Source organism: Callionymus lyra, chromosome 1, assembly GCF_982586985.1.
Source record: "Callionymus lyra chromosome 1, fCalLyr1.hap1.1, whole genome shotgun sequence".
In the NCBI taxonomy this organism is placed as follows: domain Eukaryota; kingdom Metazoa; phylum Chordata; class Actinopteri; order Syngnathiformes; family Callionymidae; genus Callionymus; species Callionymus lyra.
The window spans coordinates 17,941,669-17,963,235 of NC_141818.1; the positions used below are offsets into that span (position 1 = coordinate 17,941,669).

Consider the following 21,567-nt stretch of genomic DNA (forward strand, 5'->3'; position numbering starts at 1 on the left):
CTCCTCCCACAGAAAGTCCAACCAGCACCTGGTGGACTCGGAAATAAGTTTTTACTAGCTGTCACATGCCTATCACTCCGGCCGCCGTCTCGTGGTGCCGCTCTGAGGAACGCTATCAGACGATCTGATCTCTGGAGGGCCGGGAAGCTCTTCGGGGATGGGCCTTTCCGATCCGGAGCCGAGATGAAAACAACTCCGTCTCTGCGCTCGTCCTGCCAGCTGGCCTGATACTTGAGCCCGTGTCAAGTTGACATGCCTGAAAACAGCACATGCTCCTGGCTTCTCCTCGTCGCTGCTCGCCCCCCCCACGCTCCAGTAAGTCCTCGGTCTGCTCGTCTCTGCCGTGTCTCTCCCCAATGGCGGTCGTCTGGGAAGACTTCCACATGAAAGTGGGACTGTGGGGCGGTGCTCTTCCTCTCACTCTACCCTCATCTGATCTCTCCTCTATCTCTCTTTTCTCCCCTCCCTCCTTTGCTCCCTCCCTCCTTCCTCCCACCCTCTCTCTCTCTCTCTCTCTCTCTCTCTCCGTCCCTCCCCCTCCTTCACTCTGCCAGCAGGCACCACGGTCCACACGCACACATAGCAACCGCTTGCACACACAAACGCATGAGTGAGCGCACACTCACTTCAACTTGCTCTTTCAGTCTCTCTTGTTAATACACAGACACAACCGCACACTCGGCCAGTCCGAGTGTAAACACAGAACAGGGAGAGGGGGGGTGATAAAGAGAGGGAGACGGGGAGGAGGGATGGGGGGGAGAAAGCCAAAGAAACAATGGAGAAAAAGGGGGAAAGATTCAGAAGTGGAGAGTTAGCGAAGGGGAGGAAAGGAGGGAGACACCGGGGGAGTGAGTGAGTTGATGTTGATACCATGAGAAAGCATAAAGGCTTTCACATTTTTCCTGACTGACCTGCTTTTCATCTTGAATGTGACCTCTCTCTAGTGTATAACAACACGGAGTGTGAGAGAGAGAGAAAGTGACTGAGGGAAACTTTCGCTTGCCAATTCTTCCACAGCTCCTGCCAACCTGGACCGCTGCCATTTCCCAAAAACCGGGAGAGATGGACAGAACAAGAAGCAGAAGATAGAGCAACAGTGGAAGTGAAAAGAGAGTCGTCGTTCTTCTACCTGTTTGGTCAGACCTGTTCTTCCCACTTGCAGAGCGGCGGCCATTATCCAGCTGCCCGTGTGCACCCAGGCAAAGCCTGCCAGATTAGTGCACTTACATAAAGGGTCTACATGTGAAGCACACGTACGGATAAAACCTAGTGTCCACAGACTCGACCTGACACACCAAGTGTGCGTATATAGAACGTGTGGAAGCCGTTGAACCAGAATTAACAAGCGGTGAAGCGACACATGTTGTAAATGTCACAGACTATAAATGGTCGTTCTGTGCTTTGCTTACCTCTCGGATCAAATCTATTACATCTGCGCGATCTTTAAATAACGGCAAAGGTTATCTGGCTACAGATGTTTTTTTTTGACTGGGGCCTTATCAGGGACTCACGAGAACTGATCAATTTCCTAATCTAGACCTGGTGCCATCACTGGTGCTCTGTGGTTGCAGTTACATAAGCACTTCGTAGAACCTCTCCTCCCACTGAGCTGCCTGGCTAATCCTCTGGGATGGAGCGTCCCACTAATCCCGCTGCAGGAGAATGGAACTGAAGATATTAACCAGGATTACTACACAGGGCTGTTTTTAGTTATGGCAAAATAACCCCTTAACACAGAGACCCACACAGGCGGAGTGTGAAAACTCCTACACATGCCTCTCGTCCAAAATTGAAATTTAAAACCATCCAGTTTCAAACATGATGCAGACAAACTGAAAATTATGCAGTATTTATGTTAATTACACACTAACGTGGGGCCAGGTCGATTCATCGACATTCAATTTCATTTTTACACCACCATTATGAGAAAAGGATTATTTTTGTGAGGGGAAAGTTGAAAGAGTACAGAGCAGCAACTTAAACAAGACTGTGTCGTAGTATAAATAAAAAACAAAAACTATATCCTCTTTGATGTTGTCTACCAAAAAAAACACATTAATGCCTTCAATGTGTCACATTGAAAAAAAAGTGAGTATGGTGCGTTAAAAAACAAAAGGAATTAAATATATATATCCAACTCAAATAAACAATTCAATAAGTCTAAATACCTCAAAGGGAAACTAAATAACTCATATTTTAAATGTTGAAGTCTTCCTGTGCAAGATTCAGTAAGTCCCTCATCATGATCATGTTTTGAACCTATTGCTTTATAAAGTTCTCCCCCGTCTGGAATCACGGCGAACAAGGGGTTACGAGAGAGGAATCCATTGACGTAATATGGTTTTAGCTCCTCCTCCAGCCAACTGTTATCATGCCCCCCTTTCTTTATACAACAAGTCCATTGGAGGTGGAGACTTCCGGGATCTATGACGTTGGGTGACAAACCTGGATGCTGGACCAATCACAGCAGAGTGGGTGTGGTAACGGCTAACAAGACTTCACATCTGTTTTTAGTGGGCGGAGCTTAAGCAAAAGTTCTAATGTAAATATTTGAATGTTTGTACAAACAAACATACTTATGAGTACAATGGAGGTCAAATATCCATTTAAGAGACACTTAAATTGATGTATTAACACCTTAAAAAAAAGAAAAATGGCAATCATGAATTGTGCTATTGTTACACAGCTTCCCCCAACATGCTTATATCATGGTGAAAGATTTCAAGATAAAGCGTAAAATGTAAACCGTCAGTAAAAGCATAGATAATCAAACATAAGGGAATCCCATCAAGGTTTCGCACACAACACAATTCTGCAACACAATCAGCAACTGACGGACACGCTTGCTCAACAGCACGGTCTCCCAGTGTCGATATGAGGAAATGTGACATCTGTGAATCGGTCATTGGCCGAGTTATAATCTTTAGTCAGAGACAATAAACAGGCGAGTTAATGACTGCCTCTCTGCAGAGGCCAGCTGATAAGAGACAGACTTTTACAGCCAGACTGATAAAAGACAAGTTGCCTTGACCCAGAGAGGGTGGACACAGATCCAAAGAGCAACACAGCCGGTCCAGACTTACAGCAGTAGTAGCAGCACGTGGCAACTGCTGCTTCCCTGACAGGAAGTTGCGAGCTCAGAGTTCATCAGATCTAAATGAATTCTGCTCAGATTAAGGCTAGGCTAAAAGTCACGCTGTAGCTGCAGCGTAGCTCTCAGACACATCACTGGTTTTGATCTGCAATCAGACATTACCTTTTTTGGCAGTTTCCATTTCTTCCTCAGTCCAACGAGAGCTCTCATTCATCTCCAGATTGGCTGTTTAAAAAGGAGGGAGAAAAAAACACGAAGTTAGAAAAGAGAGGGGGGGGGGGGCAGCGGGGGAGTGTGGACATTTTTTGCAAAGTCAGTTAGGGAGTGACAAAAAGGAAAGAAGTATTAGAGACAAAATAAAGTGGGGGGAAGGGGAGACTATCCTGCTAGCTGGCGAGGGACCGTAGGTCTCGAGGGACAATTCATTTTAGCCAGAGGAAGCAGGAAATCCAAGGAGAAAAGCCAGTTAATGATTACAGACATAACAATCGGCCATTTCTCCATAAAGGCTCTCAGCCGGGGTGACCCTGATCATCCCTGCTCACATGTAGCTTCACTCATTTATGCGTCTCTTCGTGTACAGTAGGTCAGATAGCAGTGATCCGAGTAGAACAACGGAATGAAATGTGAAAGGAAGAAGGGAGGGGGGGGGATCACTTCACAGCCTCAGGTCACATGGGGTTTCCCAGGTTGAGGCAAGGCTACAGAACTGATCATTAAAACATTGAAATTACTTTTTTTATTCAATATAGAAATAGTCCAAATAAGACAGCAAGACATAATACCCAGTTGATTTAATTATTCATAAAAGAGTCTAGAGAAGTTGTGACGCACACTGCAGTATAAGACACACACACACACACTAAAGTGTCGGACAACAGAAGCATGTGTTTTAGAGGAAATTTAGTTTAAGCTTATGGATCTTACGGAAAATAATGTGCAGGAAATCCATCCGCACATAGCGCTAACCCCAATTAGTGTCTAAAAATTGCTCTGATGGTAAATAACGTTGCAAAAAGGAGCTAATAGGCTCTGATTTGCTGCCAAGACTGACCGAGCTCATTGTTGAGGGGTGGTGTGGTCGTCTCCTCCACTTCACTGGTCATAGAGCGGGTGATGCGGCCCTTGCGGAGCCCCTGGCTGTTTGCTGTGCGACGACCCTTGATCGCGACTGTAGGTTCTTTGTCCTCTGCATCTTCTCCTGATGTGTCATCCCTGTTGAGACACGATCATCAATATAGATGGAATATTAGTCATACTTCTAATTGTTTTTTCTTACAGCATTTTCTCAAACGTTTTATAAGACTATAAGAAAGAAAAAACATGAATGATTCGATGATGAATGTCTTTACAAATAAAACATAATAACTTAAATCCATAAGGGCCATTATCAGGAAAGTGGTTGGAAAAAAAAAGAAAATGAGATAAAAGCACATTTATATTTATAGGTTATTTATAGAATTAAAGAAAAAAAATCTAACTCGAAGGGACATTCTACTCACAATGAGCACTCATCACTTGGGACCTTTGACCTAATAAAGAAATAAATTTTAATCAAGATAATCCTGGTAAGATTTTTGAAAATGTGTCTGGAAGTGTCGAGGAAAGGATTTTAATCCAGATCCCCGTGTTGCTGTTGAGGCAAATATAGAAATACAGCAGCGGGTAACAATTTGATGCCGGGAGACAGTCGCAGATTGAACTCTGTGCTTCTTCATTCATCTTCCCTGAGCTCCATTAATCTTGCTGAGAAGAGCTGGTGGCGCTCTAAATATAGACGAGCCAGCTGGGCCAGGGGTGACAGGAGAGCCTGCAGAGCTTGCACCAAGAGTCCCCTGGTCTCCACTTTCACAACAGACACACTTCATATGTATCTTTTATCACGAGAGCGACTGAACTAAATATCAACCGCCTCAGTCACATTTCCTCCACATGTTGAGTTTTGATAATAAATATTTCAGTTAGTAAATGACTTTTGTATCCCAGGTTTGTCATGCAAACCACAAGGGATGCATTGTTCTTTTAAAGAATACAACTTTCATCGCTGTAATAAGCAACAGAACCTCTAACTATTTGCAAACTTGTTTCCTTTAATTCTTCTTAATTCTTTCTATAAATAATTTGGGCCTGCAGATCTGAATCCTGACTTCATTTTTTGTGTATTCACAAGAAACGTGCCATATGATTAATATTATAGGTGCTTTACAAATATAAATTACTTACTTACTATTAAGATATAGAAGCAATGACACAATATATTGCAAAACTTAAGGACCAACATATAATGGATTTCTTTGTAGAATTTAATTGCAGGAAAGCTGTAATATGTAACCATCATCTTACTAAAATCAAACAGAGGGAGGTTTTTTGTATATAACAAGAAAGGAAATTCAAGGGAAATTCAGTGAATATTTGTGAATTGTTTTAAAAATCCATGATTTAATATCGATACCGCATTGTGCAAAATAATATTGCTAAATTGAAATGTATTGATAATTTCATACGCCGCTTTTGTCAGTTACAGTAAGTAGAAAACATGCATAACATAACAAAACGCAGACTATAATGCTGTATGTGATCAGTCAAATATGATCTCATACATTGGATGAAAATATCCCAATATGAGCAAACAACAAGAAAAAAATGGACTTCCAACACAAACAATAACTTGTCCATTCATTAAAAGCAGAAGACAGAGGTATAACTGCCTCTTTTGTGCTGAATATTTTCTTGCAAATGTTCCTATAAACTCCCACATCACTCACCCACACCTACCTCACCAGTACCTTCATCTTACTGTTTATTTACTCCCACTACAGTATCTGATCATGGGAAAATAATACAGTCCGCCTGTCATCGTACTGGTATAAGGGTGAGTTACACAAAAGTCCTTTCTTTGTTAACAACTAATGATCAGTAGGAGGAAAATCTACCAAAGGTGAGTCACGCTTTTTTGAAGTCAATTGGTTCAACCCATTAATCCCATTTGCTTGAACATGACTTGGAAACCTCGGAAGCAGTAGAATCAATGGAGGGAGTAATAAAAGACTACAAAATAAATATTTCCACAGTTTCACCACTTAAATGAATGCTCTTTTTGATCTTTTAAATGTTCACTCACTTCATTCCATCTTCTTTATCTTCAGTTTCATTCTTATCTTCATCACGCTCTCCCTCTTTCTCCTTCTCCTCTTTTTCCTTCTCCTTCTCTTCCTGGCTATTTCGGTTGACTTGTTGTTGCTGCTGTTGCTGCTGCTGGCCGTGCTGCAGAGACAAAAGAAATGTCAAAAAGAGTCACAAGGATGAGAAAGAAAAATAACATCTGACCAGGTTATACTTTTTTTCAAAGTAGCAACACTATCTTAGATGTTTTGGTGTTCTGCCTCCAATAAAAAGTACATTGATAACGTATATTTTTTAGGTCACCAATCCTATTGATGCTTATATATTACGAGGTGCACTTCCTTATAAAGCACAGTGTGGTGGAGACTTCCACATAGATACCTACATTTGGAAGGTTTCCAGGGAAGCCAGGGAAATGTAAGCGGAAATAGAATTTGTAATATCCCTTTTCCTTGTGTTATCCGGGGACACAGAGGCTTTCCAATATCATATATTTGTGTAAAATAAAGAGTATCACCGATTAAGCAAAATAACCCTTTTATACAAGTAAAGCCATTGTTTTACATTAAATCTTTTGGGTGATAAAAAGATAAGAAGCCAATTTCCATCTCATTTGCAGGGATTAGGTGAGGGGGATTGTTTTCTCTTGCAGCCTCAGGATCAATAACAATTGTTTTGTCCTTATAAAGCTGACGGTAGGTCTTTGTCATCCATAATTGAACAAAAACTGTAAAGTGCTGCCGCTTATTTTTTTATTTTACCACTTAGTCGGTAGACTCTACATCCACAGGATCCACAGGATGTAGAGTTGTTTACTTTACAATAGGGTTCACAATTTGTTTGGATTTAATTAATCTCTAATCAGCTTAAAATAAATAAACTTACATTATATTATATATTATAAGTTTCATTAGTAAAATCCCTTGCATGCAAGTGATTCTAATGTAGTTTCACATAGACTTAAATTCATGTTCAATTGCAAACATACACAAATAAAGCGTTAAAAATCACAATGCATTTTTGAGGGCTATACATCTTTGTAAAGCACCACTTCCCTTACAGTTTCCTGTCTGTCTGGGCTACTGGGGTGAGAGTTGAAATGAATGCGAACAGACAGTCTGAGCACGCTTGCAATAATAAATAATAATCTAGACTGGTACAATAACAACAAAACTAATAATAACACATGAATCAATGCATCTGCTAAATCCTGTTAAGATTCCGACATAGAAAATTATAAGCACAAAAATAAATAATGTATAATCATGTTGAATGTGGATAAATGTCTATTCCAGAAGCTTTTGTATAAAGGTTTTGTATCGAGTGGATATTTTATCTTAAAATAGTTTAACTAGAACAAGTCCAATTGTTATACAGTGGAACATTTAAATGTAAAGAAACACAACAGAACAAATACAATCTCAGCTAAAACATTTGAATGCATATTAAGGGTTACTTCACTAGGAATCTTTAAACATTTTACCTGGCTTCTTCCTCTGCGCCTGTAACTCCTTCGCACTATGTTCTTGTAATTCTCATTCTTTTTTGTCAGGTAGTAAAAAAGCACGCACTCGGCTACAGTCTGGAAGAAGAACACACATGTATTAAGATCTTTAACACGACCTGATAACGAAAGAAGATACGACAAAATAAATGAGTCTCTACCTTTCTCTCAAGGAAAGATGCGATCAGACCAAAGTTTTTGGGATGCTGGATGAACCTGTGGAAGCAGAAGACTTGATCAGGCGACAAAAAAATGACATATTTAGGTCCATGTCAGGTTAGATATGATGAGTAACATAGGAAACTCAAAGCAGCACAGTCACGCCACAGTTGGACTGTGTGAACACTACAAAGTAACAGGTTGTACTGTGTAGGAGATATTCCATCTTGCAGCGTGAAACGCCTCCACTCACTCCTGTGAAAGTGGAAAGATTCTCTTTCTCGCCTATATCACTCTGACCTCGAAACAGCCACTATCATTAAAAAAAAGTAAACTTTCCCCCACCTATAACAACCTTTAAGCATCGAGAGCGAACTGTAATTAAGAGAGAAGGGGTTGATAAGGTGCAAAACTGAGACTCACTTCTCTCTGAACGTGTCTTTCTCTTGCTCGCTCCACATGTTCATGACCTGCCGATCCTTGTACACCTTCATTGGGTCGTCCATCAGTCCGTTCATGTTGATGAACTTGATTCGTTGTTGCTCAGCATCAAACAGCATGGGGGGAATGACCGCCAGCTGACGCATTTGCTTCTCTGTGTTCTGATTTAAAACAATCAAGGAGGAAAGTGGAAAAAAACATGAAGCGTTTATGATTGTCGAGATAAAAAAATAAATATGAAAAAGGTGCAAAATAAAGGCATTAAAATATAAAATACATGTTCACTTTTTTCACATTGCTGTCATTATATATTGGCTCCCCTAATTGATATTTCTATCATTTTTGTAGATTGAAATATGATAAAATGATGGATAAAACTAGGTGGAAAATCCAAAAGTACGAACAAGAATTGCAACAACAATTCAATATTTGAAAAGCATTTATAATAGAAATACTTGGACAGCATTTTACATTTATTGAGGTCTCACCTCGTGCTCAGATAGTCCGTCAATGATTTCAGAGACCTCATGCTCACTCCGAGCTGCAGATGAGGCCAAACCACCCCCTCTTTGCCCAACACGGCTGTAAAAAAAAGAAAGAAATAGTTCATTATTTTTATATTTGTCAACAAATAAAGCTAAAAAGTCAGGGTTTTAAGGAGAGCTCTGATTTTGTAAAGATATATCTCACCTCTGCATCCGCTCCTGCATCTCTCTTTGCTTGCGGATCTCGGGAAACTGTTTCTCGTAGTACTCCCGAACCTTGCTCTCCTTGGCTCGACGCCGTGGGTTGTTTTCGATGCGCTCCACCTTCTTCTCCCAGGCTTCCATCATCTGGTCATAGCGCTGGCAGAATTTCTGTTCCTACGACGGCAGAGAAAAACAGCAGCTCTAAATTCCCCGCACTCCAAATTTTAAATTAATTTCTCAAAACTAACAGATGGTTTTAAATTGATTGTGATAGCATCTGGTTGACAGACAGCAGAGAATAACTAAGATTCGGCCGATCTGTACTTGCTTAAGCTATCGAATTAACTTTCATTTGGTAGACAACGTTAAAAGTTAGCGAATTTCGTAGTTAGTTTTTTTAATGAAGAATTAAAATTATTTTTGAAGAATTTATCAAAATATACACAACTCAGTGGAAAACAGACTTAAGTATGAAAGGCTATACACAGACAGGATCACATCTACCAAGTGCTATGGGAGCTTCTCAATATTGTAACCGTGAACATAAAACACTTGACAATTGAATGATAAAGCCGTTTGCTAACAAAAAATACCATAGAGGTCATTCTTAACAATCAAGATGTCAGTGTCAATCAATGTCTGAACCACTTGCTCAATTTTCCAATGTTAAAAATATGTTAATATGTTGAAAAATGTTAAAAAACATTCAACCTCATCACATGCATCGGAAATATTCCTTGCATCAAACCTTTAATAAATCACTTTTAAACCAATTATTCGACAGGAAGAATATCATTAACATGTATTATTTTTTTATGGAGTCTGGGATTGAGCAATAACTTAAGCAGACGACAGCCCACAGGCTTCCTTTCGGACTCTCGGCTTCACAGGCTGGCAGTAAACCAGACCATTAACCTTAGTTGAGACACAGCCCCCAGTGGGCTCATAAAGCAGAGGGTGATGTCGTGCCACACTTTACCCACAAGACTCCACCTTCCCCACTTGAGAGACCAGACAATGGACCACGACAAAACGGCCCTGGCAGAAAATTATTTGATATAACTGAGACACTCACTGTCCAAGGCTTTTAAAAGGAGAAAAGGCAGATTTGTCTGAATATTTTTTTCATTTTAAAAAATCAATATGTTATTAGATAAAAATGTATTCTTGGAATTTTGGGGGGGATTTTAATGAAAGCTTAAAAAAAATCAATTTGCCACAAGAAAATACATTCTTTTTCTTTCATTTGTCTTCTTGTTCCCTTCAGAGAACGGTTTATAATTCGCTTTAAAAAAGGTTTTGAACCTCTCTGTTGAGATGATCAATTTTTTTCTAATTGAAGTTGGATGACTCACCAAAAGTATTCAAACAATAACGACTAGACCTCCATTCTGCTCTCCTTAAATTGTCCAATTCAAAAAGAAGTTGACCCACTTTCTCACAAGTCATCAATCAGACCCAAAAGAATCAGAAACGTTGAGTCATCTACTTACCCACTGCTTACGAGCATGATTTCGCCGTTTGAAATACAAGATGAGTTTCTTCCTCATCGCCTGGTTTCTGGAAGACAAAACGTGGAGGCTAAGAAAACTGTGACGTGACCATGGACAATATAACAATGATGGCTTCTCTGTGTTTGTTCAATAAATACTACTTTGTTCTTGCTCTGGGTTAAACTCACAAGAGTCTAAAAAATAATATGCCAGTGAGTAAATATTTGTTTCTATACTGTTTATGTAGGGAAACATAAGCAGGCTACTTGTCAGGCTACTAAAACTAAATGTCAGGCTGATAATCTCCCTGGGCGGCCTCCCAGTCCCTTTCTCTGCTACAAAACGGTTTTATTCTTAACACTTAATCTGTCAATTGTAAGGTCACATTCCCAGATTAATGTAATCTCGTTCAACATTAGTCACCCCAGATACACCGCTGGGTCTATAAGGTCATCAGCGAGGACATTAGATTGTACAATTAGCTACCAGACAAGATGTGAATAACAATTATACAATATATATCTTGTTTATTATCTCTTTTGTTTGACTTGCTGTGAATGTTCTAACGCCACACTCAAACCCCGTTGAATTTAAATACAGTTGACCTCGAACCTGCATAAACAAAGCCATGCACTCCCACACAGACACACAAGACACCACCAAGACCAGCTAGATATGTGTGCACACAGAGCAAACACACACACACACACACACACACACACACACACACACACACACACACACACACACACACACACACACACACACACACACACACACACACACACACACACACACACACACACACACACACACACACACACACACACACACACACACACACACACACACACACACACACAGTGCATACACACATACAGTGGGTTTGCTTGATGATAAACTGAAACAGTTAAGCTCAGTGGGAGCACCATCCTCTAAGATATAACCAGTTTTTCATGTGTTTCACACTCCCTTATTTCACTCAAGTTTAGTGCTCAAGGGTATTTGATGATTTTGAACAAACCTCAAGTGTCTATACATGCAAGTGTGTGTCAAGAAAACGAACAGTGATTCAAGCTTCTCTGATATCTGCAGGGATCTACTTTGAAGGGAGTGAAAGCAAAACAATGAATGACACTGTGCTGGTTTTGGAGCAGTCGTGACATTAATAAGAGAAACACAGGGTGAAAGTATTGGATAAATGGCCTTTACACTTGCAGATGGATCAAATGATGCAGTGATCAAAAGAAAGCAAGGACAGAAGTCTGTCTTGAAGATGTTATAACTTGGGTGTTGGGGGTGAAAAGCTCTTGTGTTTTTTTGTTTTGATAAATGAGGCAGTTAGTGAACTAATCTGTTCAGATCTGTTCTTAATGTTCTAAGAGTTAATAGACGAATTCTTCCAGGTTTCATTTTGGAAAATCATCATCTCTAGATCACAATCTGAAGCAGTCAGAAGGTCTTACCTGATTAAGGCATGCCACAAAAGTATACGAGAATTATATTTTTACCAAGTTATGTGTGTTTCAACTCTTGATTTCTTTGCAATTCTGTTACATTATCACCATCCAATAACTTATTATTATACAAATAATTATTAATACATAGACAACAGGCTTATATTAGGTTTGGTCACAGAGACATTTTTTTTTTTTTAAAGACTTACATTTTGATGTTCTCATGATACTGCTTAGTGTCAGAAGGTTGATTGTAGAGCGGCTGTAAAGAGACAGGTACAAAAAAAAGAGTTGAAATAATCAGCCACCTTTTGTTTTTCCAATACTGCACAAAACATATCTTAGAACATTAAAAATAAAACATACTATTTTCCAACTGAAGGTATGACATGCAGACATTTAAGCGCACTCACCAGTTCAACCCTGGGTCCCAGTCCCTCCAGTATTCTGTGAGCTTCTTCGGCTTTTTTCTGGTCAAAAGAACATAAACACAAGTAGTAAATTAGCCGGCTGCCTGCACCTCTGTCATCTCCGGCAACTCGGTGAGCATGCTCACTTGATCGTTAAAAGGATGGATGAAGGCTGGAGAGATGGATTCGCTGACTATTATTAGAGCTTTTAACTCGGGCTGGGCCACAGCCCCTCTCCTTGCTGAGAAAAAAAAAAAGACTACACACATCCCCTGAGAAGAGAGGAGAGCAGGAGGGAGGGAAGGAGGAGTGGAAAAGAAAGTAAGTGGGAGAGGTTGGGAAACTTAAATGTGAGGCGGTGGACGAGGAAGAAAATAAAAAGGAAGATCTCAGTGACGTAAGTGACTTGTCTCATCAAAGTGAAAAAAAAAAAATGTAGTTAGATGAGAAGTTTATCCAGCTTATCTTCGTGACCTTGCGCTTGTCGGTGTCCCTGAATGACTCAAATGACTCTCGGTTATTTTTAGTTCAATCTACTTATAAAATAACCGACGATTTCTACATCACATGTTGTCTCAGCGCATCCAGAACACGCCTGTTATTGATCAAAAGACCCTCCAGTGCCAACCACCACACGCTCGGCTGACTTCCGTCACAATTGATTTCCATCAGAGACCATGTCGTGAGCCACGTGGAATAGATAGCATCACAGACAAGAGTGAGGTACAGGGGAGGAGGCGACAGCAAGAGACTGGCGGTCCGAAACAGTGAGACTGCAGTGTTTGCACGAGTCAACCTTTACAGTTCACCTCCTGCGAGGCTGCGCTCCATCCTTGTCTCTTTCAGTCCATCACTGTGAAGCAACACAGGAGGCGTTTGGGAATTATCATTCGAGTCTCACGCTACAACTTCCACTCACGCACTGGTTATCTGACTCTCTGTACGAGGTATAACTTTGTCACGGTTTCATGAAAAACATGGATAAAACTGATTTGTGACTCATTAATACGGTTACTGTCAATGGAGTTAAATTTGATTTTATGTCTGGAGAGCAACTCAAAATGAGGTCATCGAAAACAAATAACTAAAATTATTAAACTAAACATTTCATCCCATTCATTCAATTTAAAGAAATATAATTGTAAAATAGGCCAAATTTCATGTATACATCAGCAGATATTTTCCATAGAATGCATGTAAAAGATGGAGTAATTATAAAATGTTTAAAGGTGTGTGTATATATATATGTACACACACAATCTGACGCAGGTTTGACAGATAAAGTGTGAAGAATGAAAGACAGATTTAAATCCTGATGTAGACAATATCTACACCCACCACCTTCAACTCAATAACAACACAATAAATTCACCTGTACACAGTTACAAATAAAGAGATCCATCAAATGCACCTGTACACAGTTAAAAACAAAGAGATCCATCATGTCGGCCATAGAAATTAATTAAAGATGTAACAATAAAACCAATATTATTGGGACATATTAGGTCATAGGTTGAATGTTTATGGGCTTATTTGTTGTTGACACAGGGAAAGACACATGTGTTAATAAATCGGAGGAGGATCCGAACATGAAAGACTGATTGATCGGGGCCTAAGACGCCTCTCCTGTGACCACAGGGACATTTGATCACAATGTGGTCACAAGTCTTCCCTGCACCACAACACAACCTCCTCTTAGCCAGGGGTTTTGGAGAGGAGGAAAAAAAAGATGCCATTTAATGTGATGACATGTTACATCCATGTCTTTCTTTTTTCATTCACGTCACGTTTTCTTTCAGAGCGGACTTAAGAGAGTCTGCATCGCAGACGAAGGTCTGACCCTGAGGTGAGAGGAACAAGGATGTAGATCAGAACAGATTAAGGTGTGAAATCAATCCAACGGGTGAAACGCTCCAGATTAGACACTTCATCTCTCATGAACCCAAAGAGTCTTCATTTCATTTGTACAGGTTGTAAGGCAGGTGTGATGAGGTTGGAAATACTAGATATATTCATTCATTTTAGAATGATATAATGCATTATCTTGTTTAACAAGGTCAAGTGCATGTATAATTAAAATCAATAATAATTAATAATTAAAAATTAAATACCTCACCATTAATGGCTTGCATAACTCAAACTTGAATAATAAGCAGGCTGTACACAGTACTCATATTTATTAGTGATATTATAGTTAAATATGCATGTAATCCACGTAAAGATGTTGCTAGTATATTTTAAATAATGCATTCCAACCTTCAGGTAAACTTTACCATCCTAGTCAACCTATAAATATGGACTCATTTTAAAATCACCATTGCAAAAACGGTTATTTTTGACTAACAATATAATCAATATCACTATAAAACACCATAATCATCCGACCCTCACCAAGTTGTCATTGACGCAATGAGAAAAATTGTGAGTTAATGTGAAAGTTAGACACGAATAGGGCAATAGGATAAAAAGAAACACTAAGACGGTCAGCGGGCAGTGGGCCAGGGTACATCCTGCTGGCTGCAGGGAAGTGGAAAGTGTTACAGAGGTCACACTTCATTGTGGAGTAAACCATGAGTCATTCTTAAACTTCCAGCCATTCACATTAGTCTTGTGCAACTTAATGACAGTCACGCTCTTGGGTGCTGGGACTGATGACAGGAATCACAAACAGCAGTAAAAGGTACCGTCTTATCTTCCGAGTGTTTATCTGAGTCGAGTGTGTGGCTGTTCAGTCGCTATCTGTGTGAGTTCCAAAGAAATACCAGAACAAAAGTCCACAGAAAAAAGAGGATAATGTTTTCTTACTGTGCAGACTGATCCATTCTCCCATAAACTTTCTTACCCAGTTCTATATATGAGACAGAATAGAAGTTTCTTCCTAATGAAGCCGAAAACGTGTCAAAAACAAATCTCTGCTCTCATGCAATAAATCAACTTTCACCACTAGGTGGTCTGAGAGAATAGAAAAACACAACATGGTCACCCTGCTCTTGACAACAGTTGCTTTCATGCTTTCTACTTACACATCATGCTCTGAATAAGCATTTAAGATCAGGTAATAAGATATATATGAAAAAAAGGCCTTACAGAGCAAGAATATTAATAAATAAATATTATCAACTTAAAAATATGATTATTATTGAATGTCTGTATCCTTCATTTATGTCATCATTGGCGACTAAAATGTCACTTTAACGCTATACAATAAAATATACATGTGAAAAAATGTATTTAAAAAATATATCAAATTCCCATTTTAATGTTTTAAGATCATATTTCTCCATTACATCTTTACATTTAGTTAATACTTCCTTCTTATTTAAGTGAACGTAGATTAGGGAATAAGAAACAACGATATTGCACATAATATGGATTTTACAATATTCTAAGAACTCTAATTATTGACTCCCTGACAAATGTTTGGAAAAACATCTTTAAACAGGGTGTCGTTTTTCTTTTCTTGAAATTATAATTGAAGACAAATACTTTTATACAAGAAACAAATGTACTTTTTCTGATTTTCTAATTTCCTGGTTTATCATTAAATTGAAATGTTAAACTAAAATATTGTCATTTTCCCAACCTTTTTTTAAGAACAATTTCCATCGTAAAATTTCATACGAAACGTAATTTGTCCTTGTCACAAGAACTGCTCCCACGTGTTTGCATTTGTCCTTCACTGACCCTGTTCTCGTCGTAGATGATCTGCACCAAACTGCGATGCTTGGCCTCACTGGGCGGTGGTGAAATGGGCCGCTCCGGCTCGTGTGGCTTCGCCGCTTCCTCCTCCAGTTGATGCTGCGACACGCAAGAACAAGGACGACAGTCAACATTTAAGTATTCTAATGAACTTCCAAAAATAATATCTGACCCAACAGTTCATGTAATGTTGATATAAAGTAAGCAGAGACAAGACTATTAAGAGCTGTAATAGCCATTTACTCCCCGAGGCTCACATAATTGGCCTGTTCCCACAACAGCCTATAAACAAAGAGTCTGCAGGTGGCCTCATCATACAGTGACAGAGAAATGTGTAAATGTTAAGATATTAGGAAAGGGAGAGAGAAAATATGGCTACCTTCAAATACGGCAATGTTTTTTTGGTCACAATACCATCAATATTCAACAGCATTATCGTTTTTGGTTGTTGTTTTTTTTTGGCTTTAAAATCACATTTTAATTTAATTATATCCATTTTTGGTTTATATTTTAATAAAACATGTGTAAAATAAAATGATTTGGTTTTTTGTTTTATTTAAAATTGACATGGTGTTTGTTCATTTTTGTGTTATAATTGTTCAACTTCCAGCCGCTAGATGGCAGCAGTCATTAGCTTCTCTTCAGCCAAATGAACAAAGAAATATGTTAGATCTAATTACCAATTATGAGATACGATACAGCAACTTGTAAAGCTGATATTTAGACAAACGTTGTTGTCAAAACCAATGAAAGCCGTTGGGTTTTGGTCAAGAGTCATGAGGTCTGCCCATGTTTAAACACCAGTCTCAAGTACTAGGGCAATATTACATATATTCTTGTTCCTACAGTATCGCAATATATCACAACGTTATCCCTGTATTGTGACATGTATTATATGAACAAATTATTGCCAATACACATACCCTAGAGTCAGCCACTTGATATTATGAAAGTATTGTAAGGCGCACTGTTAGGTTACAACTCAGCACACTGTTTAAGCTTGTGGTTAAGCTTAAATACATTTATTAAAAAATTACTTTATCTATTTTGAAAGAAAACACAAACATGATTCAAGAGTAATTGATATGATTTAAGAATGTATTTCATTATAGTCTGAGTATAAACTATAAACTAAAAGAGGAGAAGAAAAAAGGAAAAAAGAAGCAGACTGATGATGAATACCAGGTATTAATGCACCATTCAACATCATTAATCCTCCCACACTCAATGTGAATTGCAGCATGTGGAGGAAAAAAAAAGTAATTCTCCCTCTATCCATAATAAGCTCGATGGAATATGACAGGATGAGAACGCTTGGCTTATTTATAGACTAAATTAGAGTTGTTTTACCAGTTGAGTGCCTTAATGCTGTTTCAGAAATCATAGAGGACTATTTAGAGATCATAGAATTATGGTTTTTAATTTGGCAGGAAAAGTAATCAAGGCATTCCATCAAAAAGAGATTTGGCATACTTAGATGTAGGACAGGGAAGTACACAGAGAAATGTTTTCTTTGCCTTCATAAATAACTTGAAAGCCTTGTAGTTTTAAATGAAACAATCAGATATTAATAAAACAAATGTGACCTGAATAAAGTCAGTTCTAACAGGGTTTTACATATTATCTAATCTCAACAGGGATTTACATAGTATCATTATAGGCCAAACATGTCCAATGAAATAAATAAAATGCATTTTAAAATGTGTTGGATACGCTATTTAATTAACAGCAAATAGTACAGAACATAATACTCTTCAAATATAAATTATTATACATTTGAATAAATACAAAATCAATTGAGTATTGTAAAGTTTAAATCAAAGAAAGATACAAGTCGTTAAGTAATATGGTTTCAGGGGGATCTGCCCTCCAACCACGACCCATAACTCCACCCCCACCATTGTCTTATCAGTGGAAACCCCCTCAACGAGGTTCACATGCCAGTGCAGGAAAAAGGATCATCATTTAACTGCTACACAAACATCTGGTGAAAGGTGAGATAAACAGTCTTTCCCTTAAAAGAGCACAGAACTTAGCTGACAAAAACATTTCAGCATCATTTGCAGTGTCGCCCTGCTAAATAAATGTCAATATCATTTTGGAGAAAAGGAGTGTAGTTGTCATCCGAACTAAGCTGTGAAACTCTAATCGATCCAACTAGGGGAGGACAAGCAAATGATGATGCGTACTTAAGCACATCTTTCCATTTGGAAAATTAATCGCTGCAAGCCAGGCTTTTGGCAGAGTCATTTTGAATAGGAAAAAAAATCCAATCTAATCAAAAACATTGTTAAAAACACATAACTGTTCACAAAACAGCAACCTCCAATCATAATGCAGCGGACTAGATAAATACCAAAAAAATAATTTATTAATGGAGGTTTCGTGGGATATGATAAAAAAGACAACAAGATCTGTGTCCTACACACACTGTAGAGGTTATGTGGGGGTACGGTGCTTAGAATAGGTGAAAAGCACCGTGCCTGCGTATGTTTGACGCCAAAAGTCCAGCACGATTGATTAGAGCGTGTCCTGTTTAAGCACAGTACACTTCCTGAGCTCAGTACCAGCAAAGAGGGGGTCACTTGTGCACTGAACCAGTTGGTACGGCGCCAAATCCAAGAGACAACTAATCGTCTATGGAGACTTGGCTGCATGTCCACCTGTATACTGTCTATCAGGCCAGAGGGGTAACCTCAAGCAACCCTGGTGAAGAAAGGGTTCAGACGAGGTCCCGCACGCCAGGACAGGATTATTGTTACGTGCTAATTAAAGATGCCAATTAAAGTGACGACAGCCTGGGATCCCTGGTCCAGGTGTGAGCTCTTCCTAGGACATGTTTATTCAACGATGACATAATCAGCCTTGAATTTAGAGAAGTGTAAAAAAAAAACTTCCTTCTTTATTGCAACTGACATGATGGAACATGCTTATACATCAAGTATTCAGGTCTCTATCGGTCGTAGGGTTCAATAATTGTACACTAGTTATATAGTAGACTATTTGTCAAACCTTTATGTGGTTCATTAAATAATGCATCACTTTCTTTGTTATTGGAATGTAATCCATCATTAAATATTAACGACTTCTCGTTTTTAAATGGCAGTCAAAATTTCATTTTTTAATTAAATAAGTAAGATATTAAGAGTGCAATTTTATCCTTAACCTTTTCCAGTTATACATGAATGTAACATTGTTTGTGTCCATTAATAGATATGACGTTCAAAGCCTGGGATTCACATCAATAAAGTAGCAGTCGTCACAATACTGTCTACTTAAATACCAGTATACCTTTGAGGATTATGTTAAAATTGGGGATACAATAAAATGTGAAGAATAAACAGGAGTCATTTCTAGAAAACATGGCAGGCAGCCAAAGGGAGAGAGTGGCAGTGATGCGAGTGCTTTAGCAGTCACAAAACCTCCAACATAATCCTACTCCTCCCGAGGGAAACTTATTTATAGCTGCACATATTTTTAACCTACTTTCCTCCTAAATAATAAGCCAAAGTGAGGAGTGAAGAATGCGGCTGCCTGGAGCAGTTTTGGGGAAAGAATCATGGCGGCCTGAGCAAGACCCAACTATGCAGCACAAATGTGGTGATTACAACACAAAAGTGTGTGTTTTTTCTGTGCTTGGTGGTAACAATCACATTGTAAGCTACAAAGTGATTATGCTAAAAACCTTTATGAATGCTTTTAGATCCAAAAGTGATTCTTAATGAAAGAGAAACCTATTCCATTATACAGCTTCTTTAACACATATTCAAAAGTCTCCACCGAACTTGTGACTGCACTGCATCATTTTCCCTGTAGGCAACACTGTCTGGAGTTAATGGCCATTTATTGCAACCGTTTTACAGAAGTTAATATATTCCAATAGAAAGATACATTTTATCCATTTATCTCAATAGGGAAAATTGCAAAGTAGAAGCGGTTTACAGCATAAAGACAAAGCAATGCAGAAAAAAGACAAACCTGTTTCTTGCGAAGCTTGCAGATCTGCTGTTCCACCATGGTAATCTCCCGGTCTACACGGTCCATGTTCTGGATCAGCTCCTCTTTAGAAAAGCGAGCTGGGACCAGGTTCAGGTCAGCATCGATGTGAACTGGGCTGACCGGAGAGATTGGCTCTAGTTTTCCCATGCCACCTCCACGATCCTACAAGTGGTTAAACATAAAGAGATGTGGATTAATAAGCAAGTCTTAATAATAATGTTTTGATAATGTACATCTGGTTAAAATGATTAGCAACACACAGTACGCGTTTTGTTGTGCGACAAAAAGTTGGCAGTTCAAATCGTTTTGCAGCTTCATGGCCTTGTTATGTTGGCTGTGCCCGTGCCAGCGGATGCTGTGGCACCGTTGTCAACAAAGACTGCCGAGTTGCCAAAGGCAGTTAGTTCACCAGGCGAAAAACTGAATAAGCAAAAAATCCTTCAGGGGAATGTTATCCAAAAACTACCATTATAGTTTTGTTTTTCGTTGATCCTAATAACAGGAAAAGAGAAACTTAAAATGAGTTTCTTTTGTTTAAGTCTGAACAATGTATAGAATAAATGGAAACATATGGCTCTACCTAAAGGGGAAGCTTCTATATTTCACCCTAAGTGGACTTTATCTTCACAAAACAGCTTTCCCACTGAGCCGACAACACTTGCCTGGTTACTGTTAAAGTAGCTAGGATGCCACTTCAGCTCAATGACAAAACTGAAACTCAAAACTTTATGTTAGGGATGGCAGGATAATCAATTGCATTACTTGATATATAACATAATACTCTTCCTGAGGTAACTAAGTGGGTTAATTATACATACTACACACAATATCACCACGTTTGGGAATTCCGTTTTTATTAATACATAACCGGCAATTTTAAATAGGCCAAACTCTCCTAACCGTTTTCTCTGCAGTTAAAAGTAGACTGTTTTTTTATGATTTCCTTAGTAGTCAACCTTTTTATAGTGTTTGAGCAATGTAAGCTATCACTGAAACCCTGCTGGCATATTGCTTCACACATCTAGAGAAACAGATTACTCATCAAAAAGGTCAGTCCATGAGTACAATAAAGTTGCTTAGTAGGTATAATAATTAATGCTATAATGAGCAATGACAATGTCGGATACACGGAATAGACTCGTCCTAGACCTAAAAATTTAACTAATGATGCATTATATTATTATAAGTCTGTCTAAGCAGAAAACAAATATGGGATAAAGGGGAATTTGATAGCATGACAAAATGATGGTGGTGAAAGTTTCCCTGCAGTTGTGTGCCCTTTGCTCTGTTCTGTTGTTGTAAACAGTGCAGAAGCACATCCACAGCTACGACACCTGTGACAAAGTACATGAAAAGGTCACAGGCTGATGGCCAAGCCCATGGCCCAGTCAGGCTTACAGCTAGCTTGCCCCCCGATGACCCAAGTAGCCATTCGGGACATTCCAAAACATGATTTTTTTTTCTCAATACTCTGCAACACATTCATGTGGTTGTGTTCA

At 38.9% G+C, this 21,567-nt stretch overlaps 1 protein-coding gene across 3 annotated transcripts in view; it reads right to left on the reverse strand.

Annotated features, from left to right (window-relative positions):
- The window catches only part of ncor2 (nuclear receptor corepressor 2), a 66,683-nt gene that overhangs the window by 21,104 nt on the left and 24,012 nt on the right, over window positions 1–21,567 (reverse strand). For all 3 annotated transcript variants that reach the window (XM_087795645.1, XM_087795637.1, XM_087795629.1), the window contains exons 5-17: window positions 20,048–20,230; window positions 16,055–16,168; window positions 12,374–12,430; window positions 12,170–12,222; window positions 10,504–10,570; window positions 9,012–9,184; window positions 8,810–8,903; window positions 8,304–8,482; window positions 7,883–7,937; window positions 7,701–7,799; window positions 6,216–6,358; window positions 4,149–4,309; window positions 3,257–3,319 (exon numbers count right to left, since the gene is read on the reverse strand). In XM_087795645.1, coding sequence (XP_087651771.1) covers window positions 3,257–3,319; window positions 4,149–4,309; window positions 6,216–6,358; window positions 7,701–7,799; window positions 7,883–7,937; window positions 8,304–8,482; window positions 8,810–8,903; window positions 9,012–9,184; window positions 10,504–10,570; window positions 12,170–12,222; window positions 12,374–12,430; window positions 16,055–16,168; window positions 20,048–20,230 — 1,441 coding nt within the window. The remainder of the gene's footprint in view (window positions 1–3,256; window positions 3,320–4,148; window positions 4,310–6,215; window positions 6,359–7,700; window positions 7,800–7,882; window positions 7,938–8,303; window positions 8,483–8,809; window positions 8,904–9,011; window positions 9,185–10,503; window positions 10,571–12,169; window positions 12,223–12,373; window positions 12,431–16,054; window positions 16,169–20,047; window positions 20,231–21,567) is intronic.